At 38.6% G+C, this 26,219-nt stretch overlaps 1 protein-coding gene across 3 annotated transcripts in view; it reads left to right on the forward strand.

The window, feature by feature from the left end:
• The window catches only part of dclk1a (doublecortin-like kinase 1a), a 56,180-nt gene that overhangs the window by 29,676 nt on the left and 285 nt on the right, over positions 1-26,219 (forward strand). The window contains exons 5-16 of one of the 3 annotated variants that reach the window (XM_053476228.1): positions 700-798; positions 14,904-14,992; positions 19,365-19,449; positions 19,809-19,984; positions 20,920-21,039; positions 21,732-21,878; positions 23,061-23,194; positions 23,677-23,754; positions 24,203-24,299; positions 24,439-24,519; positions 24,784-24,897; positions 26,146-26,219. In XM_053476228.1, coding sequence (XP_053332203.1) covers positions 700-798; positions 14,904-14,992; positions 19,365-19,449; positions 19,809-19,984; positions 20,920-21,039; positions 21,732-21,878; positions 23,061-23,194; positions 23,677-23,754; positions 24,203-24,299; positions 24,439-24,519; positions 24,784-24,897; positions 26,146-26,219 — 1,294 coding nt within the window. Of the gene's footprint in view, positions 1-699; positions 799-13,066; positions 13,162-14,903; positions 14,993-15,194; positions 17,909-19,364; positions 19,450-19,808; positions 19,985-20,919; positions 21,040-21,731; positions 21,879-23,060; positions 23,195-23,676; positions 23,755-24,202; positions 24,300-24,438; positions 24,520-24,783; positions 24,898-26,145 lie in introns of those variants that run through there. The other 2 variants (XM_053476230.1, XM_053476231.1) reach the window with 2 other exon arrangements.

The following is a 26,219-nucleotide window of genomic DNA, read 5'->3' on the forward strand; positions in this document are numbered from 1 at the left end:
TAATGATGGATAAGAAGTGTTCATAAAACAAATATGTATTTATTTCTTCATTCTTTAATCTTTAGAAAGTAATTAATTTTGATCAGGGTCACGGTGAATCCAGAGCCTCACCCAGGAACTTGAGGAGCAGAAAGTGCACTCTGAATAAGACACGAGTTCATCACAAGACATTCACATATTCTTACATCATTCACACCAAGGGGTAGTTTAGACTAGCCCACCTACTGATAACAACACATGTGAACATCAGGAAAATTATAAAATGTAAAGATCAAACTTGGAGCCATGATACCACCCAATGGTACCTGCTGCACCAGCATGTTCCCTTAAGCATAATGTGTTTTTATTCTGTGACTTATATCCCGATAGGAGTAATATCTTTCACAGATTACGAAAGCTCACTGAATGATGACAAGCATGTGGATGAAAATATCGAAATAATATGCTATGGCCTTGACAATAACTAGATCTCAGTGCAGGTACTGTAAATATGTGTGATTTTGGACTGAAGGTTAGACAGCACCATTATCAGTTTATCAACTCAGGAAATACCATTTGTTTCAGTGAGTTCCATTCCCTTAGTACAGTCCTAGAGACTACTTTACTGAGACATTAGCATTTCTTGTTAATACACAGTATAATAATTGTGAACTTTTTGCTGTTTTTGTTCTTTTTGTTCCTGCTGTTCTTGAGTAACAGAATGCAGGCTGATGAAATCCTCCTCCCCTGGAAAGAGTCTTCTAAGTAGAGCATCTCCGAGAAACGTGACACCCGGCAGACGCAGCAAGTCGCCCTTAGGTAACGTGGCTGTCTATGTATGAAATTGTACAACCATTAGTGTGTAGTTTCTGTATCATGTATCAATTTGAGCTGCATCAGTTGTAGTGCAGCGGGTACTTCCAAGTTTCATACAGTATGTGCTAGCACTGAATGAGTAGAATTAAATATATATATTTTTAAACAAGCAGAGTTTTGACCCTCAACCTTTAAGTAACTTTATCTTTAACAACCCAAGCAGCCACATGCTAGTTTAAGTAGGCAGGTTTCATCTCGCGACTATGCTAGCAGAAGAAAGCTTGGGTGTTCCAGGCATGAATACTGTATGCCATACAGTATGAGAGTTTATCAGCACTGTAGGAGGCAGGGTTACTCTGTGTCTCAATCACTGTGTCTCACTCACATACACATCAGCCAACCCAGTGGTGTCCTTTAGGATATTAAGCATCCAAAATGGGTACCTTTGAATTTTTTTTTCTGTAAGATTAATTTCCACCCCTGTTCATCGTATACACTTGATATAAATAGTCTACACACCCCAGGTAAAACTGTAAATTTTTCTACAAAATTTTGGTGGTTGCAAACAAACATTTTAGGGAAAAAATGGGAAACATAAAGCGAACACTAAACAAGTGACTGTTCACAAAGCATCTATGGGATCTTATGATCAAAAGCTGACAATCAGAAGCAAAGTACAGAAGAATTTTTCGAAAACATTAGATATACAATGAAATATCAAAAATCATCATGGTAAACATTGTTATAAAGTGATCATAAGGACATGATATTGACATTACAAAGTATATACTGATCAGCCAAAACATTAACACATTAACATTGATTATCAATTATATCAGTCATTCTTAAGAACTTGGACAAAACATGTTTTAATTGAAAAAAAAGAGCTTTAAATATATTATTGTATAAAGAGGCATACAGTAGGTTGTTAAACCCTGTTTTAAAACAACCTCACAGTTTTTGTACAAATGAGAAGCTTTTCAACACATTACAGGATTTTTGTCAACATTATCAGACATTAAAAGATTTTTCTATTATATTAATTTTCTTGAAAACATTGGTTTTGTCTAATAATGAATTATTTTTTGTAAATGTCATATAATTATTTCAAAATTCAATGGAGCATATTTTAATAGCATTTAATTAGGATAAAAACTATTTATTACAGTTATTATAAAAAAAATCTATCCTTGCTTTTTACCTAAAATCAGAGTAAACCTATTAAAAACATCTTGCTTAATGTTAAGAAATGTAGTATTTCATTAGAAATACACAATTGTGGGAACAATTCACTAAAAACACCAAAAAGACCTATCTGACACTGTTGACACCCACATTGGACAGTGTTGACATCTATATACAACAGAAATTCTGTTTGTTTCTTTGGGCAGCGGGTGCGGCTAGTGGGCGGTGGTGTTTGCCCAGGTAGTCACATGCGATTATCAGCTTTTATGTCTTGTTGTGGGCCTGTCACTGGCAACTGCAGCATTTAACACTTTAGAATTAAATTTCACATCTTCAAAACATTTTTAATGTAAACAAGTTTTAGCATTAAACTCTTTCCGAAATCAGCTTTTTTATTTTTTTTAAATCCACTGAATTGTGATTTAGGTGGCATGGTGGCTTAGTGGTTAGCGTTATTGCCCTGCACCTCCAGGGTCCGAGTTCGATTCCTGCCCCAGTTTGTGTGCATGTAGTTCTCCCCGTGCTTGGTGGGTTTTCTCAGGTCCGACAGCCCAAAGAAATGCCGATTAGGCTAACTGGCATTTCCAAATTGCCTATAATGAGTGAATAAACTGGTATGTGTGTGTACTATTTTAAAGCAAATGGATCATGCAATAAACAAAACCATAAATTATTTTAAAATGACATTTAAAAAAAACGTAGGAAATACATACGAAGAAAATGTAAAGAGTATGTTGTAAGTAGTGAAATAAACTGTTTGTCAACACTGTCACACAGGAAGTTACTATCGTCAGATGAATTTCCTGATGGCTTCAACGTCTGACAGTGTTGACAAAATTTTAGATACCTTCTGAAATGTATGTGGGAGGCAGTTTTTGCATAATATGCTAGTTTCGTATTTAATGTGCTTAAAAATGTATTAATTTTACCAAAAAAAGACCCCAAATTTATTATTATTTAAGACTGACGGTATTAACATGTAATAGTTTGACCACAGCAGTATCAATGTCAAATCTTAAAAAGATGATCTATATAGACAAATATAAAAAATATTAAACTTAGAAGAACCTGAGCAGTTTAACTGGTTATAGAACAAACAGGGAGTAATGAAGACTTCCTTGGAGAACTCAGGACACAAATTCAGCAAATTAAAAATTAGAGTTAAATAAATGTAATGTTCTGAACAAAGGCTTTCTCAGGCCTAGTGGGGACACATTATCAAATAAAATACAGTAAAAATAATTTTAAGTAGGATTGAAAAAAAACATTTTGTTTTGATCATAATCAAAATATTAATTATTTTATTTTTACAGAAAAAAACAATATTAGGTTTAGGACATGTTTTGTTCCAGTTCTCAAGAATGACTGATACTGTATATATACCAGTATGCTACTGGCAGGATCAAAGTGCAAGGACCAAAATAAATGCTGGCCATGAAATAAAGGCACCAGAATACCCAGTACACCCCAGCCTGCCACACACGGAGCCCTGGCAGGCAAAGTGTCCAAGGCTGCTGACCCTGCCTCCAACCTGCCCATCTAACACCCTCGGGATAAGCAGGTCAAACAAGTCAGATAAGCTTAAACACCCCATCACATACCTAAAGGGCTTGTGGAGTCATGCCCTGAGGGGCAAATCTGCCCAGGCAGCAAAAGGGGGCATATTTTGTCTTGTAATGTTGTGGCTGTTTGGAGTATATCCCTGCAAAATAAAGAAAGGATAAGAAGAAAACTACTTAGGGAGCATACCAAGGGACCTATAGCAACAATAGAGGAGCTTCAGTAACATATGGCAAGTACTGGTTACTCTCTGCATGTGGCAGGGATGTCTCTCTTTTTCACATGGCTGAGCTTTAGGGCTGAGTGGCTAGACAAAAAAAATAATCCTGCCTAAATCATCTCAAATCACCACCCTGCCGCATGTATTCCGGCGAATTCTTACGAATTAATGACAAGGATTAGATTTGTTGTGGTAGAATCAGCACAGTCAGCATTGGTAAAACTTTTACTTATTTTTCTATTTGGATTTGTTAATTGCTGAATGACATTAACAGTGGCATTAAAGACCTGATATGATTTACCTTGTTTACATTTCATTTTTCACCTGCTAGTTTAACATGGGTGTGTGTAGACTTAATGTTTTTTCACTGTCTGATTCCACCTCAAATGAATGGTCGCCTCTCAAAGATTTCTTTATTTTCAGTGTTGGTAGTGAATTATATTACAGTTTACTATACACTGAAGTGTATCCTTTTAAACGATGCTGTTTCTCTCAAACCATATGGCCAACCATTAAAATATAAATCTGCAAATGACAACCATGCAGGGTTTGCTATTTGTGATGAGTTTGTCATGTTAAATGTTCTTTGTTCCTGGAGTATTTATGCTCTACTGCCCCTCTGTGTACTCACTCCCCACTACGTCCCATACCCCCTCCCTCCACATTTCTATTCCTGTGCCACTTTATTTATGTCCTGTCAGAGCTGTGTACACCACACGTGTCTTTTATACCTTGGGTCCAGGAAAAATGTTATTTCATCCCGCTACGTACAGTACTGTACACAATAAATATCTAATTGGCTATTTGACATGATGGAGGCAGAATGTTTCGGACATTTCCTCATGAGCTAAAGGTTATGCTCCTCTTCAAATATATTAGTGCAAAATGATGGACAGTAACTGATTTCATACATTTGGAAAGAAGCTCTCAACTTACATTGAAACCAATCTGAAAGAATATGCTGTGTAGAAAGGGTGCTATTTGTCTTTTCTCTGTCCACTGGAACAATGCTAACCAAACATGGGTTCCTGTGTATCTGTTAGTTGTACTGTTAGTATGGAAGAAGACATTTAGTGCTGCTAAGTGCATCTAGCTGCTCACTGATGTTACATGAGCAGCATTATGATTTGATTTACAGGATACATGTGTTAGCCTTTGGCCTCCCTTTATGGTAGCTGTTGTGCAACAGAGAACTAAAAGGAAATTGTCTGAGACTAAACTGCGAGCAGGGTCGCAATGTGCCACAGCAGTTAGCATTTCATCTTCACTCTCCGTTGTCCTTGGATTAATCCTAAGCTTGAGGTTCTGTCTGAGTCAAGTCCAGCATGTTCTCCTTGCATAGGGTTCATCTGGGTTATTTAGTTTCCTCTTACATGGGTGATTTGAATTGTCTCTAGGTGTGAATGAGTGAGTGTGAATAGTTCCATATGATGGACTGATGTCACAAGGGTGCACTGGCACTGTGTTAAGGCTCAGGATCCCCTGCAACCCTGACCAGGATAAAGCAGTTACTGAAGATAAATGAATGAATGAACCAAAAACAACTGGAGTAAAAATCTCCCAATACACAAGAATACTTGCTTCTGCGCTAGGTTGATGATTCATACTCTACCTTAACTATTTTTACATACACCTTATGCAAATAATAGATCATGCTCACTAATAATGCATAAATATTGTAGCAAACAAGAAGCTGATGGTATTTGGCAACTGAGGCAGCATGGCTGCAGGTGTCTCTGGGCAGGATTGCATCAGTTTATGGTTTTGTTATTCATAAAAAATAAGGGTGTAGGGAAGGAAGAAGGTGATGTAGAAAAATAGAGCTGGAGTGAAGGAAAGGATTAAAGACTGGGAACACAGAAGAGGGACAGTAGACAGAGGTAGACAGTGACTCAGACAGACACTGTGAGAGCAAGAGAGAGAGGGAGAGAGTAAAGGGGTGGGGCAGTGACTCAGTCTTGCAGAGAACTTTATTGAATAGACCAATATTCACCCCTTTTTGTGCATGCGTGTGTGTGTGTGTGTGTGTGTGTGTGTGTGTGTTTGTAAATTTAAATATGATGGGAAAAAGGGACAAAATATGCTGGAAATCAATTGCACTTATGCATGCATACAGTGGGGCAAAAAAAGTATTTTGTCAGCAACCAATTGTGCAAGTTCTTCCACTTAAAAAGATAAGAGAGGCCTGTAATTTTTATCATAGGTATACCTCAACTATAAGAGAGAAAATAAGAAAAGAAAAGAAATCCAGATAATCCAATTGTAGGATTTTTAAAGAATTTATGTGCAAATTATGGTGGAAAATAAGTATTTGGTCAATAACAAAATTTAATCTCAATACCTTGTTATATACCCTTTCCTGGCAGTGACAGAAATCAAATGTTTTCACACTGTTGCTGATATTTTGGCCCATTCCTCCATGCAGATCTCCTCTAGAGCAGTGATGTATTTGGGGTTGTCGCTGGGCAACACAGACTTTCAACTTCCTACAAAGATGGGGTTGAGGTCTGGTGACTGGCTAGGCCACTCCAGGACCTTGAAATGCTTCTTATGAAGCCACTCCTTTCTTGCCCGGGTGGTGTGTTTAGGATCATTGTGATGCTGAAAGACCCAGCCACGTTTCATCTTCAATGCCCTTGCTGATGGAAGGAGGTTTTCACTTAAAATCTCACGATACATGGCCCCATTCATTCTTTCCTTTACATGGATCAGTCATCCTGGTCCCTTTGCAGAAAAACAGTCCCAAAGTATGATGTTTCCACCCCCATGCTTCACAGGAGTTATGGTGTTCTTTGGATGCAACTTAGCATTTTTTCTCCTCCAAACACGACAAGTTGAGTTTTAACCAAAAAGTTATATTTTGGTTTCATCTGACCATATGACATTCTGCCAATTCTGTTTTGGATCATCTAAATGCTGTCAAGCAAACTTTAGACGGGCCTGGACATGTACTGGCTTAAGCAGGGGGACACGTCTGGCACTGCAGGATTTGAGTCCCTGGTGGCGTAGTGTGTTACTGATGGTAGCCTTTGTTACTTTGGTCCCAGCTCTCTGCAGGTCATTCACTAGGTCCCCCCTGTGTGGTTCTGGAATTTTTGCCCACAGTTCTTGTGATCATTTTGACCTCATGGGGTGAGATCTTGCGTGGAGCCCCAGATTAAGAGAGATTATCAGTAGTCTTGTATGTCTTCCATTTTCTAATAATTGCTCCCACAGTTGATTTCTTCACACCAAGCTGCTTACCTACAGCAGATTCAGTCTTCCCAGCCTAGTGCAGGTCTACAATTTTGTTTATGGTTTCTGAGCGTTTTAAAGAAAAAGTTACAGGCCTGTGAAAGCCAGAAATCTTGCTTGTTTGTAGGTGACCAAATACTTATTTTACCAGGGAATTTACCAATTAATTCTTTAAAAATCCTACAATGTGATTTTCTGGATTGTTATTTTCTTATTTTGTCTCTCATAGTTGAAAATTACAGGCCTCTCTCATCTTTTTAAGTGGGAGAACTTGCACAATTGGTGGCTGACTAAATACTGTATGTATGAGGAAAGACGCTGGCTCTGGTTTGCAGTAAAGAACATTTTGCTGGCATGGTTTGGGTCCCTTAGAGGGGAGGATAACTGAAAGCAACATTTTTTTTGAAGGAAAGTATTTCCACCCGTATAAGACCTCATTAAGATACTTAGATACTTTGTGTTTTTGTTTCTGATTTATCTTATTCATTTACACACACACACACACACACACACACACACACACACACACACACACACTGCATATATATGAAACTGAGAGATCTAGAAGGAAGGTGTGTTTTCTTTATTTGCTCTCCAGTGCTGGAGACAACTGTGATATGATTGGTTTAAACTATGCCAGCTGAAGAGACTTAGTCTGGTCAGAGGGTTGCCATGGAGATACGGGCCAAGGAAGCTGCTGCCTTGGAGACAATAGTGATGCCCATATATGGACCCAGCTTCCTGTTTGGCAGGCGAGCCGGAAGCAGGCTCAGTTTACTGAGCGCCGCTCATCGCATGCTTATCAGATTGGTTTGTCTCCCCAGACAAATCATGCGTTTACAGACACCCAGCATGACTGAAGCACAAGCTTAGTGCTGTGCTAAAAGCCTCAGTGTACCAAAAGCACAGTTGTAGGATGTTAATTTAAAGAAATCTATGGGAAAAAGAGAAGAAGAAAACACTCTGCTGTTTGGTGGGAAGGCGCTTGTAGAAATAGCATTTCTATTCTGTGATGCGCACTTTGCACATTTGCTAGAGCTTTGAAATGCTTGATTGTCATGTGCAGGAGAAAGAGTGCACTTTGAACACCTGAAAAATATCCAAAGCATTTTAGTTCTTTATTTTATTTGCAAGGCTAAAGATTTTTCTTGCATATTTTTAACACGGACACTAATCAGCACTGACAATCAGGCAAGTAAACAGATGTAGAAGCAGATGAAAAGGTATCAATATACAATACAGATCTGGCTATATTCCTTTAAAAAGCTCAAATGCACAGTGAGATAGAACACCTTACACCTTATATAACCATCTCCGTCAGCGATGTTTCTATAATCAGGCTAAGTTTAGCAGACTGGTGTATGAAGGAGAGCAACCAGCGCCACCCCCCCCCCCCCCCCCCAACCCTCATACAACATAAACACAGACTTTGCTGATGATTTCTAAAAATTCCACAGCTGTTTGCAGACACTCATAAGTGCTCTTTGGATATAAATGATTGCCGGCTGTCTATTTCTCGTCTGCAGCCTTCACCCACTTCACCTCTCTCATTAAATTCCCTCTTATAAGCAGGTGTTATGTCTGCTCATCGACACAAACACCAGCTCCTTTTTTAAAATCCACAGTCTCTTTCCTTTGAACCACTATCTAAATTGTCATGAAATTAAATAACTGAAACAAACATAAGGGCATTTATTTGCAGTTTTCTTCTTTTTTTTTTTTTTTTTTTTACTCTTTTGTTGAAAGAAATTTGAATCATCCTAGCCTAGGACTTAGCAGTTATAAGTGATGGTTATAACTTGCTCAAGAAACCAGCAGTGGTTCTCTGTCCATCCTCAACACAGAGCTCTGAACGACCTTAACTGCAACTTGGTCAAATGATTTTTTTTTGTGACCCAGAACACTTCAGACAGAATGTGAAGCTTTAATTACTTGAAATTGGCTTGTGCTGAGCTCCTGGTGAAATTCATTATGGAGCGTCTCTCCCACACAGGTGAGCCAGGAGCTCCACTCATTATAATCCACCTCTGCTAAATCACACAGCTTATTACAGACTGGAGCAGACAGACAGTCCTTCCATGCCTCAGAGGAGGTATGTATATGCATATACAGCATCAATTTTATACTACATAAAAATATGCACAGACATTGGCTTTGGATATGCTGTGGTTTCAATTCTCCGGTAAAATAATAATTCATTTAATTTTTTATGACCGTACATTTTTTAATATGAAAATGATGTAAAATGCTAGTCGATGTGAATATATTTATGGCTGTTAAAAAAAAAAAAAGAAGGAAATGGGAAATCTGTTTTAAACTGATCTGTTTTAAGGTCAGTTTCTTTACGCTTTGATCTAGTAGCTGGGTTCTGGTTTATAATCTCATAAAATCCATTATTACTTTAAAGCTCCTTTTAAAGACATTGACTTTTCCTGCATCTCTTTCCCTTTTTACATTTCTTCCACCAGTCAGAAATCCACTTGGTAACAGTGTGATGGTCCTTGCACTTTCCTCCAGAACTCTGCTGTGTGTCACGCAGATGCTCCCCAAATAGAAATTTCATTAGATGCGAAATCCACCATGACATGGACCAGCTGGTGCAAAACTCACTTCTCTCTCTGATCCTTTATGTACTATTCCAGCGTAGTGTTGCTGGATAGGAAAGTCCTTAAATAACCATTTCATGTATAAAATATAGTCAACTTCATAATGAATGTACTTGTTCATGACACAATGTATAAATCAGTCCTATGTTTTTTTTTTTTATTCTTTTTTTTTTTTTTTTTATTAAATCAAGGTGCTACACAATTATTGGCACCTCAGCAAATACCTTTAAAAAAATCTAAAAATATTGTTTTTTTATACAAGCATGAAATAGACGAGAGATGTCTGGTTTTCAGTCAGGTAATGGATCTAAAAATACACATGCAGTATAAATACCATTAAGTACTACAGTATAACTATAAAGAGTATTCTACCCATCCACACAGTGAAGAGTGTGGTAATGGAGGCAAAGTTGGTTCTTCTCAATTTACCTACATAGGAGTTGTTCATTGCACAAACATCATAATAGTTTGCTAAGATCTCCTATTGCAGAGAGAGAGAGAGAATTGACTCTTAAATGTGCATCATAACATAACTATAGTAAATGAACAAATGTCTGCAGAATATAGTTTTGATCAACACAAAATAAAAAAAATAAAAATGTATCCTACTTTCTTTATAATTTTTTATATTTCCACTTACTGTATCCTACTATCCTACATCTATTGGACTCACTGTTTTGTAACAAGCTTTTTAGAAATTGAATATAAAGGGGGCTTTACTGTAAGTTCTTATCCAGTTTTACTAGGTGAGTGGGGATTGAGGAGACATGGAGCTACTGAACATTGTGAACTCTTTTAGTGGTTCTTTCTACTCGTATGCCCACGCTTTTACTGGAGGATAGAGTGGACAAACAAAAACAGGACCTTGTACAGAGAGATACAAAGTACTTGTCATCAGACACTCATTCTTTAACTGGCTTGTTAAACAATATATTTCAACTAGACATAGATTAGATTTTTTTATGACAAACATTTTATTAGACATAGACAATTCTCTCTGACATTGGTTATCTAATCTTTAAAAAAACATTTACATTTTCTGGCTCCAGTTTATGGCTAACAGTGAATTATTTTTGGTTTTGGCCTTAACCAGTAGAAGGATTTGTTCTCATTGGTTGGCCAATAATTTGTCTTCACCCAGCATTTCGGTTCACCTGGCTTTCTCTCGAACTATTTTATTAGCCATATGTACATTAGTTAAAGTTGCTAAACATTATGCACTTTTAGAACTTTGTGATTTTTGGGGGATATTTTTTTTAACCAAATAACGTTTAAACCTTATTGTGGCTCTTGGGCTGCCGGGGAACACACTCCAGATGGCCATGGAGTTTCACGGCTGTGTGGGGACACACGACTCATTCTGTGGGAGAAAGGGGGTGACGGAGTTTCGCTCTTTCATAAGCTTACATGACAAGATGTTTTGAGAAAGTGCAGAAGCACCGACCCAAAATAACATAGTGAAGTCTGACTGCGAATGCATCACTCGCATCGCATTAACGTGGCGCCACAGATGGTGCCCATGAGTGTACTTCACCCCTCCTTGTTTCTGTTTGCGTTGCCACACACACTCATACGCACACACACACACACACACACACACACTTAGACATGCATGCAGTTTTCCATTTAGACTGAGCACCTCTTATGAAGGCTGAAAACCACAGCAGTATAAAATTAACTTAAATGCAGTGTAATACTTTATCTTTGACCTCAAACTATAAAAGCCTAAAACATTCAACAGCATTCAGAATGCACTCTTTCGAAAACATTTAATTTTTGTTGTCATTTAAGTATTGCAATACTTGTTATTACTGTAGAAATACACTGCTCACCAAAAAAAAAAAGTCACACACTAATATGTAGTAAGCTTATGCAATGTCACCACATTTTGTCCTGTCCAGAGTCACATTAATTTCTTTCCAAGATCTTGTATTAATCATGGGCTTGCCGCATAAAGCCTTCTCTAACACATCCCAAATATTTTTAATGGGGTTAAGATATGGACTCTGTGGTCGCCAATCCATGTGTAAAGATGATGTCTCAGGTTTCCTGAACCACTCTTTCAGAATTTAAGCCCAATGAATTTTAGCATCATCATCTTGGAAAATGCCCGGTAAATGCAGGTGGTGACTATTTTTGGCACTGTACAGTATATTGTCTTACTTGTGCTGGCAACTGTTAATATTAATAAAGCTAAACTATTACCAATATTGGCATGGTCAGGAATGGCATTGTCCCTTAAAGACTTAATGTGACATCATTAGAATACCCATAATTCCCTGTTGTTAATGGGAAAAGAGTTTGTAGAAATAGTTATCATAGTAATCAGTGATTATAATTTCAGTTGAAGCCCACATACATGTCTGCCTGTCTTTCGCTCTCTGCCTAACGTATTAGAAATAAAATTTTGTAATGTTAAGTATCTTTAGACTTATTTTGTACCAGTAAGACTTGGCCGTCAGCCAAATGCACTCTAATATACTACTAATATCTGTTGGTGCACATGTTTGTTTACATTGAGCAAGTAGTTTATTAGTATAAATCTGGCACATAGCATCGCCTTTACTCAACATCATGATTTCACTTATGGTGCACTTATGGTACCGCAAAAGTTTCATAAAATTCTGCCCAGCCAGTTTTGGGTGATGGTGTGGCATATTTTGGCTGGACAGACATACGGAGAAACTGATTTTTTTCTGAGACTGGTTTCAGGTCTTCCAATGTATGAAAAGTAAAGATATTTTGTAATTGAAAAGGCGAACTTTGACCAATGGGCAAAAACCTTTCTTTTATTTATACACACAATCCCTACACTATACAATTTATGAAATGCCTATAAATAAATAAACTCTGACAAATGATCATATTGTCCCAATAATAATTCTCTGGGTACTTTTCCAAACTTTTAATGAGTTATAACCCTGTGTAAAGCAGCCTGAAGCCAGCATGGAGCAGCTCTCCATCGGCAGCACTCTCACTCTCCTCTGTACTGTGTGTGTGTGTGTGTGTGTGTGTGAGAGTTTACGTAATTCATGAACAATATAATGTGACTGTATTAAGACCAAAATGACGCGAAACAAGCTGTTTAATTTTATAGTTCGTTCCTGACGTGAGTTGTAGCTCTCGTGCTCGTAATTTGTTTACCACTTGAAGTAAAAAAAAACCAAAAACATACGATGTAATACACACCGCAAATGCCTGCGTATGGTTAATTACGACAGCGTTTGTTTTGGTTGTTTCTCTCTCTCTCACTCTCTATCGCTTCAGCGGCTCTGACCGTCTGTCTGTCATAGAGAGAAATTTCGGCTCTACAGCTATTCACGCCCTCGCCTCCCACTACGGGGCTGTATGTTGCGCATGCGCATGACTTCTCGTCAAGGACTACGCTAGCAGACCGACCGCCTCCAGTCGCCCACTAGCGCGCGCTCTCTGCTCCGCCCCTTTCGTTCATTCATTCTAATTGCAGCCGGAGCGCTCGAGCGCTCAGAGAGTGAGCGCCGTTTCCTCGTGCTCCTGGATTAACCCGCACTGTGTTTGACTTCATTATGCTGCAATACGAAGGTAGGACATTACCGGAGCTACAACTGTTACCTTCTCGACATCAGACAGGGTGATGTTTCGCGGTTTTTTTTTGTTTTTGTTTTTTGCACCTGGTGTCTTTTGGACTCTGTGGTGTTTGGTGCGGTTTATTAAAGCGCAGGTTTGGTCTTTACTATTAGCTACAGGAAATAACCACAGAAGTCACATAATGTCCCGACTGTAGTGCTGTATTTAACATCCCACTCTGGCAACACAATCTGTAGGAATTCATAGTGTCAGTTCCTGACTGCTTCATTTAGCTGCCAGACTCTGCTGCATGTTTAAATAATATCCATAAAATAAATAAATGATAACAATCAATGAAATCTAATCTGGTAATGTGATTTGTTTAGTGTTTTTTAAGTGAAACATGTATCTTCAAGATCCATTACTCCAGGGTGGCTTAGTGGTTAGTAGCCTTGCACCTCCAGGGTCTGGGTTCGGTTCCTGCCTCGGGTCTGGGTGAAGAGTTTACATGTTCTCCCCGTGCTTAGTGGGTTTCCTCCCATGTAGATTAGGCTAATTGGTGTTTCCAAATTGCCGTGTGTGTGTGTGTGTGTGTGTGTGTGTGTGTGTGTGTGTGTGTGTGTGTGTGACTTTTGTGATTGTGTACCCCTCCTCATTCCTTAAGTCTTCTAAGATAGGCTCCAGCCCCCCCCCCCACCCTGTATACAGGATAAAGCGGTATAGACGCTAACTGAGTGAGAGATTAATTGCCTCATGATATTTCATGTCCCTGTGCTTAGATCACACCCCTCCCTCCTTCAGTTTTCTCTTTGATCATTTCTGTATTCTTTTCCACTTTTTTTTTATCATGGATACAATGACCACATCAGAGCTGGTATAATATCTGATAAACACACATCCTCTCATTATCTCAGCAAGATTCTGTTACCAGTTTGTGTCCACTGTTCACGTGCAAGGAGAATGACGTCAGTCAACATTACACCGTCATAACATATTTGTTAAAAATATACATACATTTTTATCTTATCTCGTACTGATTGATTCAGTTACATGTATCGTCGCTGCTACTGAATTAGTCTATGTTGTTGTGAGGACCAGTACATGGGGCAGAAGGTTAAACTCTGGCCCACTGTTACATTAATGAATCTGGATTCTGACACATTATCGAAGGCTGCATATGCTATGTAATAGCCACTATGTTTTTAGAGTTTTCCTGCTGTGTTTAGTAGGGAATTGTTAGTGGGAGGGATGGATTGGTATCCAAGTGTGGGAAGAGGCAGTGTGGGCAAAAGTATGTGGGTGATGTCTACTCATCCCACTGCTACTTATACATGTGGCATATTCTCTGGAGCCAGGCCTGAAATACTGTACTATTAATGGGAAAATAAGTTTAAGCCTACTGTAGCTTTGTCATGTCATAGCCATGTTGTCCATAGGATTGTGGTGAAAATAAAGCGCTGTACTTTGTGTTTCTAAACTGTATTATGGAGTGTTTGTCACCTTCAGCTCTAGGATATGGTTAAAATGTTTCCTGATATAGTGCTTGTTCCTTACCACTGAATTTCTAATATAACACGAATAATCTTGTGATTCTAATGATGGAAGTAATACTTCTATTTAGTAATCATGGTTGTTATACTCTGAATGAGTGACACAGTGTCTCCCAGGGTCAGCAAGACCTGATCAATTTTCAAGTCTTACTTTCAAACCTTCTTTGCAGGTCAATAAGGCTAACTGTGATTTTTCTTTGCTCCTAGTAAACGGGACTCCAGCAAGCCAGCTGTCTACACTGAACTGTACAAAGTCACCCAGTCCTACTCCAGCCAGTCCAGGGAACCTTAAGAAGGTACATACATCATCCCATACTCACACACACTTCACTTGCAAATCATTATAAAACCCATCACCAGTTATATCTGGTTTATATATATTCATTTTTACATCTGCATCTCCAATTCCTTTAGGTTCACTTATTATTGGATTATTAATTCTTTTAGATGGCCTTCCCTGTTCCAGCTCTTGGTAACACACTCCTTATATGTTCTCAGGAGAAAGACAAGACAGGCACCAAGCATGCAACCTAACTCCACACACTCAGTCAGAGGGGAACTAGCAGTGGGATACCTAGCAATGGGAAATCTCCTGAATGGTGTCACATACTGTACGTTCACACTCACTAAGCCATCAGAGCCATGTGTGAAAGTCCAGCGGATTTGTTTATGGGGACCAACCTCTGCCTTCTAGTAGTTTTGTAATAAGGAAGTAGACACACTGTACCACTACTAGTGGTATTAGATTGTACAACTTGAATCTTGAACGAGCATGCAACTCAGTGGGAGTTAGGGGTTTTTACTGGCTACACTCATTTCTCTGGTCTGTGTGTAAAATGGCTAATGATGTGTGTAACCACACTGAAGTGTTCAAAATCCTGCTGCATCAGTTAATGAGGAGGCTGTAGTAGTGTGTCCATGCTCAATCAAGACTCATTGCTAACCATGTAATTATGTAATTACAAAAAAAACTCGTTCATCTCTCCATCTCTCTCTCTCTCTCTCTCTCTCACACACACACAGTTCTTGATTATCAATATCTCTAATAATTTTTCCTAAATGTGACTATAGGTTTTTTATAGGTGATTCCAGTGTGTGGTGATGTAAACAAAACAGAGTTGTCTGTTAGATTAAAGGATGAATAAATGACGTCCCTGATGTCTTGCACTATATACTTGAAAGTGGCGATTTCTGGTTCCACAGTGTGTCTGGAGCTCAATCTTTCCTCGGGTTGCCTATATAATTATCTAAAATAATATATGGCTGCTAAAAAAATTTTTTAAATCAGCTTGTCCTACAGCTTGAGCCGATGTAATATGTGAGATAGACAAATGACACTCCATGCTCTCAGAGTTCACCCCACCCTGTTTCATATGCAGCGCACATATCTGCATCAGTCAGTGATCACTGGAAGAACACTCGATGCAGGATGATTTCAGTGCACTTTGATCTGAGGAGTATTGCTTTGCCCTTTTTGTTGCTTGCCAGATCTCCAAAAGGCCATTTCGATCAAAACAGTCTGATCATCAGCTCCTAGCAAGGCTAAATCTTGATGGCTTTGCAGCCATCTGACTTATAAGTAGGTCACACATTGATAAAAAGCTCACATTTTATGAATGGGGTTACGGAGACGAAAAGTCTGCCTGCATGAATGCAAAGTTGAGGCACTCCAGCACCGAATGTTCCTGTTTTTTTTTTTTTTTTTTTGACACAGAATTGAGCTAGCTCAAAATGGCAAAAAGATCTTTAAAAGTTGTGTCTTCTCTGGCATTTATGCTTCGATTTCAAGCTCCCTTTTTTGTTGTGTCTCTGCATCTTTACCGAGCAACATGTGCCTCTCTGCAAATGGCCCCAGCATTTCTTTTGTCACACTGTACATAATGTACCGATTCCACACTTCCTCCTCAGTTACACATCAGTTTTATTTGCTCTAACCCGGCACTGAAAAAAGAGTAATAATTAAAGGAATGTGGAAAATAATTTGAACGGGTGGAGAGAGGGATGAAGTTTAAGCTGTTGCCATAGCAACATCAGATGAATGGAAGAACAGATATGTGAAGAAGAGTAGAGGGCACTAGGGCAAGTAATGTAGGATGGAGTGTTACAGAGAAATGAAGAAATGACATAACATAAAAAGAAAAATAATAATGAATAAATATGTTCCAATTCACAGCGTTTTTTTCCCCCCTCAAAGAATCTACTCCTTGTTCTTGTTTTTGGATCATTCTAGAAACGAATTTTCACTTCAGTGCTTTTAAAGATGGAGTATTATAGAATATAGTGTGACCTAGTTTTCAGAATTACATAAGCGTTTTAACTGCTCTGTATGATAGGAGTGTGTGTTTAATTGTTGTAGTCCTTAGGGATTTTATTTTCCTTTTCTCATATTTCTCTCCAATGCTCTTTGGCTCTTTTCCTGGCTGAGCTGCAAAGTTCTTTAATTTGAAGCATTAATCAATGCACAGATCCGAATATATGCACAATGTGTTTAGAAATTCAGGATATGTCTCAGTTTGGCAGCCGTCCCAGTCGTAGCAATTTTCTGCCAGAAACGTAACAAAAGACAGAGAGAGAGAGAGAGTAGATCACTTTTATTTGCAGTTCAGATTTTTAACAAGCAGGTCATATTTCACTTTTTGTATGCTCAGGCTTAATAATGCATTTTTTTTTAAATTTTTTTATTCTATCCATAACTCTTCATTTATTTACCTCATTCTGTCAGTCAAATTATAGCCTGGCTTTGTAAAGCACCTTGTCTGTTGAGTTGCATGCTCTTTTCATTTGTGTGTATGTTCGCACATTCATTGTCATTAATTTGACGCTCATTGTTTTTAAAAATTGTCGTCTTTTATTATTAATTTAAACAGTTTTTTGTGTTTTTTGCAGTATATATGCATTTGTCATCTGTGTATTTATGAAAGTACATTTTGTGCAAGTTTAAAAAAAAAAATCCTTTCAGTATCATGAGAAACATCACACTGCACACATGAAATACATGCTCATCTTCTCCTCACTATCTTACACAGCTGAGTTAAATGTGATGGCTGTGTTTGTTCATCCTTTCATTCTGTTTTTCATTTTATGCATTGTTTTGGTGTGTTTTTATTCTGTTAGTTCATTTATCCAATGTTTTAATTTATTTAATGTTTGGATTGTGTTTTATCACATCTGTCATCCTTCTAGAGTAAGATCCAGTCTGATTATTTATTGTGTTTGTGTCTGTGTTTTTGTAAATAAATATTACAGTATAATTTGATGTCATTGTGTGTGTATGTATGTGTGTGCGGGAACGTTTTAAATAAGAATTGAAATGCACACATCGTGTTGTATATTGTGTAATTACATACTGAGTGTTTTAGGTGTTTAAGTTGGTCTAGTCTGGTGTTGCAGTAAGTACTCGGTGTGCTTTTCCCCAGGGAAGTGACTCAGTGCAGTGTTATTGTAGCTATGAGTTTTGTGATTTATCCTCAAAACAATCAGAGAATATGTCATATATAATATAAATCTAAATTGTGTAAATATTTGTTATGGTAACATCATGGACATTGCAGAGTTTAAGTAAGATTATGGCTGTAATTTGGCTAAGGCATACACTCCTAGTAGAAAATAATGAATCAACAGATTATAAAAAAAATAGAAGTAAAGGAAATATTGCTTGGAACAAGATCACTGGGTTCTTTCATAACTGTCTACATAGGCACAGGAAATAATCATATTTGGCGAACCGAGCGACAGGAAACAGGAAATTGTTTTGTATGGGCATGCACTCTGTCTCACACACAGATTGTTACTATTACTGTTGCTCACTCTCACAGACCTGCAGTTTCCATGGCAACAGAGTTGTATTGCCGTTACTATGGCCTGCGATCTCAATGAATTGGTACAGAATGCAATATTAAAAGCAGTTCTCTCTCTCTCATATATACACACACGCACACACATGCTTGCACATGCTTTCTGTTACATTCTAAATTGTCTGGAGACCATATTTGTCCTACTTTAATTAAGCAACACCCAAATCAACAGTAACAAACACATCTTAGGCAATGATTAGACGTGATAGACTCTCCCTTCGGGTTTGCACTTCATTTTCACTTCCATCTTCTCTCTCTCTTTCTCTCATCCATGCACACTGACACTCACTTCACATATCTCTCAGAGCCCAGCCTGGTGGCTGACCTCCACACATATTGTCCAATCACAGTCTTGTTTTTCTGCCAGTCACATGAGTCCAGCATGTTACATTTTTAATCATTCTCAGCACTGACCCCAGAGGATCCCAGAACTTTGAGCTGAAAAGAAAAAAAAACAGTTTGCATCCACTCTTTGCTCTCCGTCTCTCTCTAGCTCACCCACTGCTGTCATGACAACCAGCCACTGAGCCACCCAAGGGTTTTGCCTCAGCCCAGTGCTGAGGCTTAGATTTAAAGGTGAGAACAGCTATGGTGGCACAGTGTAAAGAAAACCAGACAACATTAAGAGAAGCACATCACTAAAAATTTTGAGACAATACTGCTGCCTGCAAGCATATTTATTTAAAAAAAAAACAAAAAAAAAAAAAAACTGCCATATATACAGCATCATCTCTCAGGTCATTTTTTTTTCATTTTCCAACACCAGTTGTATTAAAGAGCATGTATGTGATAGCGACTGTTCTGCTTCTCTCAGGGCTCAGAAGACAATGGCTCGTCCACCTCACTGGCCTCCACCAAGGTCTGCAGCCTGGATGATGGTGATGGTGCTGTCAGTGATGGTACGAGTCTCGACATCCTGCATCATTTTTACAGATCACTGTTCACAAATGAGTGCATGCTAAAATCATTCACTAACACTGAATGTACTGAAATCAAAAACAAAAGCACTGAATTCCTTAACAATGCCAAATTCTGTTGAAATCTCTTGTAAAAAAAAAAAAAAAAAAGACCTTTTATTAGGTTCTTTCCTCAACATGAACACATGGTGCAAAAAAATTCGGGATTTGCATGCCTTTGATATGTATTGAAATCAGCCATCTGCTATGGAGGGTGCTTATGATTTAGACGCAATGCCTCTTCTCTATGTAAGAAGAATCGCAGACACATGAAGACTCATGAATGCTTATCTTCTGATTAGCTGAGCCTGTGGAGGAGAGCACAGCTCCCGCAGTCCCCGCCTTCATCTCTGATCGCTACACAGTAGGCCGAATGATTGGCGATGGCAACTTTGCAGTAGTGCATGAGTGTGTGGAGCGCTCTACTGGCCGGGCCTACGCTCTAAAGATCATCAATAAAGGCAAATGCAGAGGAAAAGTAAGTAGAAAACTAGAATCACATAATAATAATAATAATAATAATAGCAATTAATAAATGTATTTATTTATTAATGATAAAAGTCCTATAAAATCCTAGAATACCAGTCAAAAGTTTAGACACATCTTCTAATTCAATGTTTTTTTTGTTTAGTGATTTATTTTCTACTTTAGAGAATAGTACTGGAGATTTTCAAATCTATGGAATATCACATATTTAATTTCAATTCAATTTTATTTGTATAGCGCTTTTAACAATTGTCATTGTCGAAAAGCAGCTTTACAGAATCAAAAGAATTATTAAAGTTTGTATGGAATGTGAATGTGTATGAATCAAAACATACGGCATTAGATAATTAAGTAACAACAACAACAACAGTCAGTTGTTAATTTAAGTTAATGGACGACAGCTGTTCTGGAATATTTCTTGCGAGAACAGTATTGTAAAGTACATTTGCAAAACCCATCAAGCACCATGATGGAACCAGCTCTCATGAAGACAATCCCATGAAAGCAAATCCAAACCTAACTCTTTTGCAGAGGAGAAGTTGAGTTAGAGTTACCAGCTTCAGAGATCACCAATTCACAACCAGCACCTCAGATTAGAGCCGGTGAAGCTTTACAGAGCAGAAGTAGCAGATACATCTTCGTATCAACTGTTTGAGATTATTGCATATTTTGGATGCCTTCAGCTTTTTGTTTTACAATGTAAAAAAAAAACAGTGAAAGAGCATGGAATTAGAATCTGCGTCCAATCTTTTAACTGGTATTGTATTGTATGATATTAACAAGCTGTAAATCAAAAGAACATTTTCTCCCCTGGATGTCTGGCTGACGTGACGCTTCTCCGGCGTTTAAAGATCTGTTCCTCTTATCTCCGAGCTTGCAGATCAAGCTTTAACACTGGCTTGCTTTCCTCTGTGCACCCTCTCCCAGGAGCAAATGATCCAGAACGAGGTGGCAATTCTGCGGAGAGTTAAACATCCCAACATCGTGCTGCTGATTGAGGAGATGGACACATACAGCGAGCTCTACCTTGTCATGGAGCTTGTCAAGGTGTGCACATTGTCTGATGCATAGTAATCGTCTGGGAAAGTAACGGGTCGGTCGAAAAGTAACAATGATCAGATGTGATCTTGCATGTTTATGTTTATTTTTACGTGTTATTTCTTCTTTAACTTCTTTCTAAACTTATACTGTAGACATTAAAAAGGTAGCGATTCAGGGAAATGAAAAGGCCACACACTAACCTTTACTCAGTTGAAATGCTAGTCTTGACAAATTTAGAGAAACAGGACAGCGATTTTGGTGTCTTTTGTGTTTAATGTATTGTCTTATTGGTCCTTACAGTACAGCTGGCTCAGTCCAGTGCAGCTCTATATAAAGCTGCTGTTCCACTTAGCCTTCTCTGTGAGGGGATTTCAGCAAACCAGGCCACTGTAAACTTTCTCCTCGTTTTTATTTATCAACAGCTCAATAAATTGGGTATTCTGAAATCCTCCCACAGTCCAAAGACATGCAGATTTTTCTATTTGACATTTTCAAATTGCCCGTAGTGTATGAGTGACGGTGCCCTGCGATAGACTGGCACCCCCGTCCAGGGTGCATGCCATCTTGTGCCCCCTAGGGTAGACGCCAGGTCCTGTACAGTATAAGTGGAATAGAGAATGAGTGAGAACTAGTGACTTTCCTGTTGGTCTGAACCTTTTCAGGTATTTACTGTTCTGTTGTGTCTTGGTTGTCCACAGGGGGGCGACCTCTTTGATGCGATTACCTCTGCAACCAGGTACACAGAGAGGGATGCCAGCGGCATGCTGTACAACCTGGCCAATGCCATTAAATATCTACACAGCCTTAACATCGTCCATAGGGACATCAAACCAGAGAACCTTTTGGTAAGACGATCATCTGAAACTTACTTCCTGTGGGATTATACACTCAGGCATGCATTTATTCCAGCATTCAATTAATGATTCACTCGACAGGATCATAGTCCTTATGATTCAGTTTCAGCCTCAGTGTAAGTCCCTTGTAATCATGATTAAACAACATCACGCATAATGGGTGGAGACTGTGAGCAGGAGACTGTGAGTCCTCTTCAGATAGAATAAAGGATAGATAGAGGTGGGAGAACGTAATCCAGTTACTGAATTAATAGTTAAATAGAGGAAGGAATGAATGAAGGAGAAGAATAAAGATATGCAGAAAAGCAGGTTGATGACTCTGACTGTCAGTGCCATCCTTCCTGTCTCCTTCTCCTGGAGCCTGAGTGTGTGATCTCACTGTCACAGGGGAGGAAGTGAGACATGAGTCACAAACTGACAGTCATACTGCACCCTGCGCAAAGACTAAATCGCTTCAAACACATGTCACTCTGAAACAGAATCAGTGTGTGACTGTGTGTACCCTGGCCTCAGCACCGATGATTAAGAGAGAGAGAAAGAGAGAGAGAGAGAGAGGGAAGGCCATAAATAAATGCAATTCTGTTGGAACATTATTCATAGAGAAATGTATGTGGGCATATTAAATTCAAATTTTCGACCACAATGATAAGCATGACTTTAATAATAGAAATACTAGAATTGTCATCAATTATTGCTATTCTGTCCGAACCAAGCACTAGTTCGATGGCATATGTGATTGTGGGCACATCTTTACCGCGGCTGTGAAATTTAATCAGCACAAAGTGAAAAGGGATGTGAGTCAGTGGCACTCACCTCATGTTGGTGCTAATTGCATGTATTACTAAAAACTTCCATCCTCATGCCAAATGGAGCTTTTTCGTTCTTTCTTTTTTTTTTCTTCCTTTCTCTTTCTAATACATCTGTTAGACATTATGTAACTGAACAGAGTAGAGAAAGTGGGATGTGCTACCGGCAGCATAAGTCAAAAGCACATGGTGCACTAAGTAAATGAACTTAAAAGGAGTCGGGGTTGTAAGGACAGCAGCGTTTTCACAATTTATAAGAACATTTGAATATCCTCTCAGATGGCACTGCTGTTTGAAGGGTTTCATTAGAAATGGTGGGTTTGTGAAACCTGACCTCTCTAACCGTGAACACTGTGTTCTCATTCAGGTGTATGAGCACCAGGACGGCAGTAAGTCTCTAAAGCTGGGGGACTTTGGCCTGGCCACAGTAGTGGATGGGCCACTCTACACCGTCTGCGGGACTCCCACTTATGTAGCACCTGAGATTATAGCAGAGACCGGGTGAGCACTGAAAACGCTTCTTGTGTCTGAGCTTGGCTTTTAGTTTTACTAATATTAAGAAACCTTTCTGAAGATAAGCTACATTTTACAATATGATTTAAAAAAAAACCTTAAGATGGCCAACTCACTGTGCTTTTAGTGTTCTTTTTCCTTTTATGTTATTTCATTTATTGCACATTTAAATACAAATCTGTTGTATATTTTATTAGAAAAAAACAACAACTATATTTTGTATAGGGATTTTATTTTGAACCAAGTAATGAATAAATACAAGGTCTTATTAATATGTACTGTATATACACTTGAGTATCGCACCCATCCAGATTCCCCTTAAATTTTGCAGCACAGGTCAGGGGATTTGTTCATTTACAAAGTTTATCCCAAAGGTGGCGCTGTTCCATATAGTTTGGACCGTATGTAGTTGTTTAACATTATTATCTACTTTTGAACTAAGATCTCTCCTTCTCCTTCTCTTATTGTAGCTATGGCCTTAAGGTAGATATTTGGGCAGCTGGAGTTATCACATACATCCTACTGTGTGGCTTCCCACCGTTCCGAGGGTGAGTTTATTGCATGTTGTTTTATTTAGGAATCACTCATGATATTTTTTTTATACTGTATATCACTCTCAGGACTCAGAGTTTAATCACTTATAATAATATCAGGATCATTAACGTTGACTTGCACAAGGCTTAGTTTCATCAGAACCTGATTAAAATATGGAGAGAGAATGTGTACAGAGCTGTGTGTCTATTTGATCCACCCTGAGAGCATGTGCTGGATGTGATACATCACATGTCATCTGAATTATTCTGGATGCTGTTTATGTGCCCTCTGTTTCACAGACGTGTGATGTGTGCTAGTCAGTGTAGGAAGTGTAACAGACATGAGTTATGTAAGAGTGTAAGAGCGGCACAGCCCTCTTATGCCTACTGGATGTACTGCACATCAACGCTTCATTCTTTTTTTAACTGCGATTTCCTGCTATTTCTTTCTTTCTCTCTTTAGAAGCGCAGATGACCAGGAGGCACTGTTTGACCAGATTCTGCTGGGTCAGTTAGAATTCCCTCTCCCATACTGGGACAATGTGTCAGACTCAGCCAAGGTGCGTGATGGAAAACATTCACTAATCACTTATCGGCTTTTATTTCTAGGAACTTGGTGTAAACAGAATGTGCAATGCTGTAAGAATCAACTGTGATCACATTTCTTTCTCTCTCTTTCTTTCCTCTCTGTGTGTGCAGGAGCTGATTATATCCATGCTGCAGGTGGAAGTGGATCAGAGATACACAGCTCTACAGGTGCTGGAACACCCCTGGGTTACTGTAAGTACCTCATGATACTAGTACCTTTAAAATAACTAGTTAATATAAACCCTTAATATAGTTACCTTAACCTAGGCTGCGTGTCTCAGAAATCCGACTGTATGAATAGCATACATTAGAGCGGAAGTGTTATTCTAACTTGTGTGATAAATGAGAAAAATCCTCAACTTTTAAAACTCAATTTCTTTTAATACTCACTGCACTCGGAAAATATCTTGGAAAAAGCTTCTTTCCATAAAGTAAGATTGCACATTGTGTCCACAGAATGATGGTTTATCAGAGAACGAGCACCAGCTCTCAGTGGCAGGAAAGATCAAGAAGCACTTTAACACAAGCCCCAAGCCCAGCGACACCACGTCGGAAATGAACGTTATCGCGGTGAGGCCCGCTTTCTCATCAGCTTCATGACTAGAAATAATTACACTATATACTTATATCACATTATGTCATACTGGTAATCATATCGCAGCACTGTTCTTGATTCTCAGAAGAATGTTAATTAATTACGTTTCTATAACAGCAATTCAGACACTAAATCCTGCTGTAATTCAAATCGCAGGTCATAGTAAGAGGATTGATGGTTCAAAGGGTTGATGGTGGATGCGTCATGTAATGGACGGTTTTAAATGAACGGACTCAACCTGTATACGAGGTGTGCTAAAGTCTCCATACAGTACATAGCAAATGGGCACGTTTTATTAAAATGTAAATTCAAATAAAAAAATTCAATGTAATCTTTATAAACACATTAGGAGTCATCTCTCCCATTCCTGAGGAACTGGTGTTTGTAACTGCACTTAGATCACAACCTTGTGTCTGCTTCTTAAACAAGCCATAAGAATGATTTAAGAAAACATTTCAAAATGGTCCAATTATTGGCCTGCATTAAGTGTAGAAAGCCTTCAAACGACTGGAATTGGGTTAAGTAACCTCCAACATGTTCTTAAAACTTGGAGGAATGGTGCTGAACCATCAGCTTCACAGCAGAATGTGAAGAACTTACAGGACTGGGACTAGACTGTGTGTGGCCATAAGAAAGAAAAAAGGGATTTAGCCTAAAGATTGGACTTTGGAGCAACCGTAAAAGGTCACATGGTTCTCCTCTACAGGAAGTGTTATGATCTGGGGTTGCTTCAGTTGGTCATGTCTAGGTTCAGCAACATTATGTGGCAGTAAAATGAAGTCGGCTGACGACCTAAATGTTCTGATTGACCAGCATTTGATATGCATTTGAACCTCCTTGATGGCAGAGCCATATTATAGAACTCAACTTGTTAAAGAGTGGTTCTGGGAGCATGAGGAATCATTGTCACACATGAAGTGGCCACCACATTGTGTGCCATAAACTAAGCTAAAAGCGATTGGACTGAAAATTGCTTAAGCCATTCCGCTAATTAGTGTTAAGTTGTCGTATGTTTGGAGACTTCAGGACATCCTGTGTAATTCTTTATTTGGTGTAGGTATAACTTGGTGTTACAAATCTTTGTTTTGCACTATAGAATGGTTAGGGTTAGGGTTGTCATTTGTGTGTTATATATTGTTTTCAATGGCATGAATATATTTTTTGGATTACCATGATATGTGCGAGGGCTTTGTGTTGAGTTGTACTGTTCTCTCTTTGCATAGCTCAACCATGACTTTGGCATGCAGAGATCTGGGTCTTTGGACTTCTATCAGCACCCAGGAATGTACTGGATAAG

This window comes from Clarias gariepinus, chromosome 17 (genome assembly GCF_024256425.1).
Source record: "Clarias gariepinus isolate MV-2021 ecotype Netherlands chromosome 17, CGAR_prim_01v2, whole genome shotgun sequence".
Lineage (NCBI taxonomy): Eukaryota > Metazoa > Chordata > Actinopteri > Siluriformes > Clariidae > Clarias > Clarias gariepinus.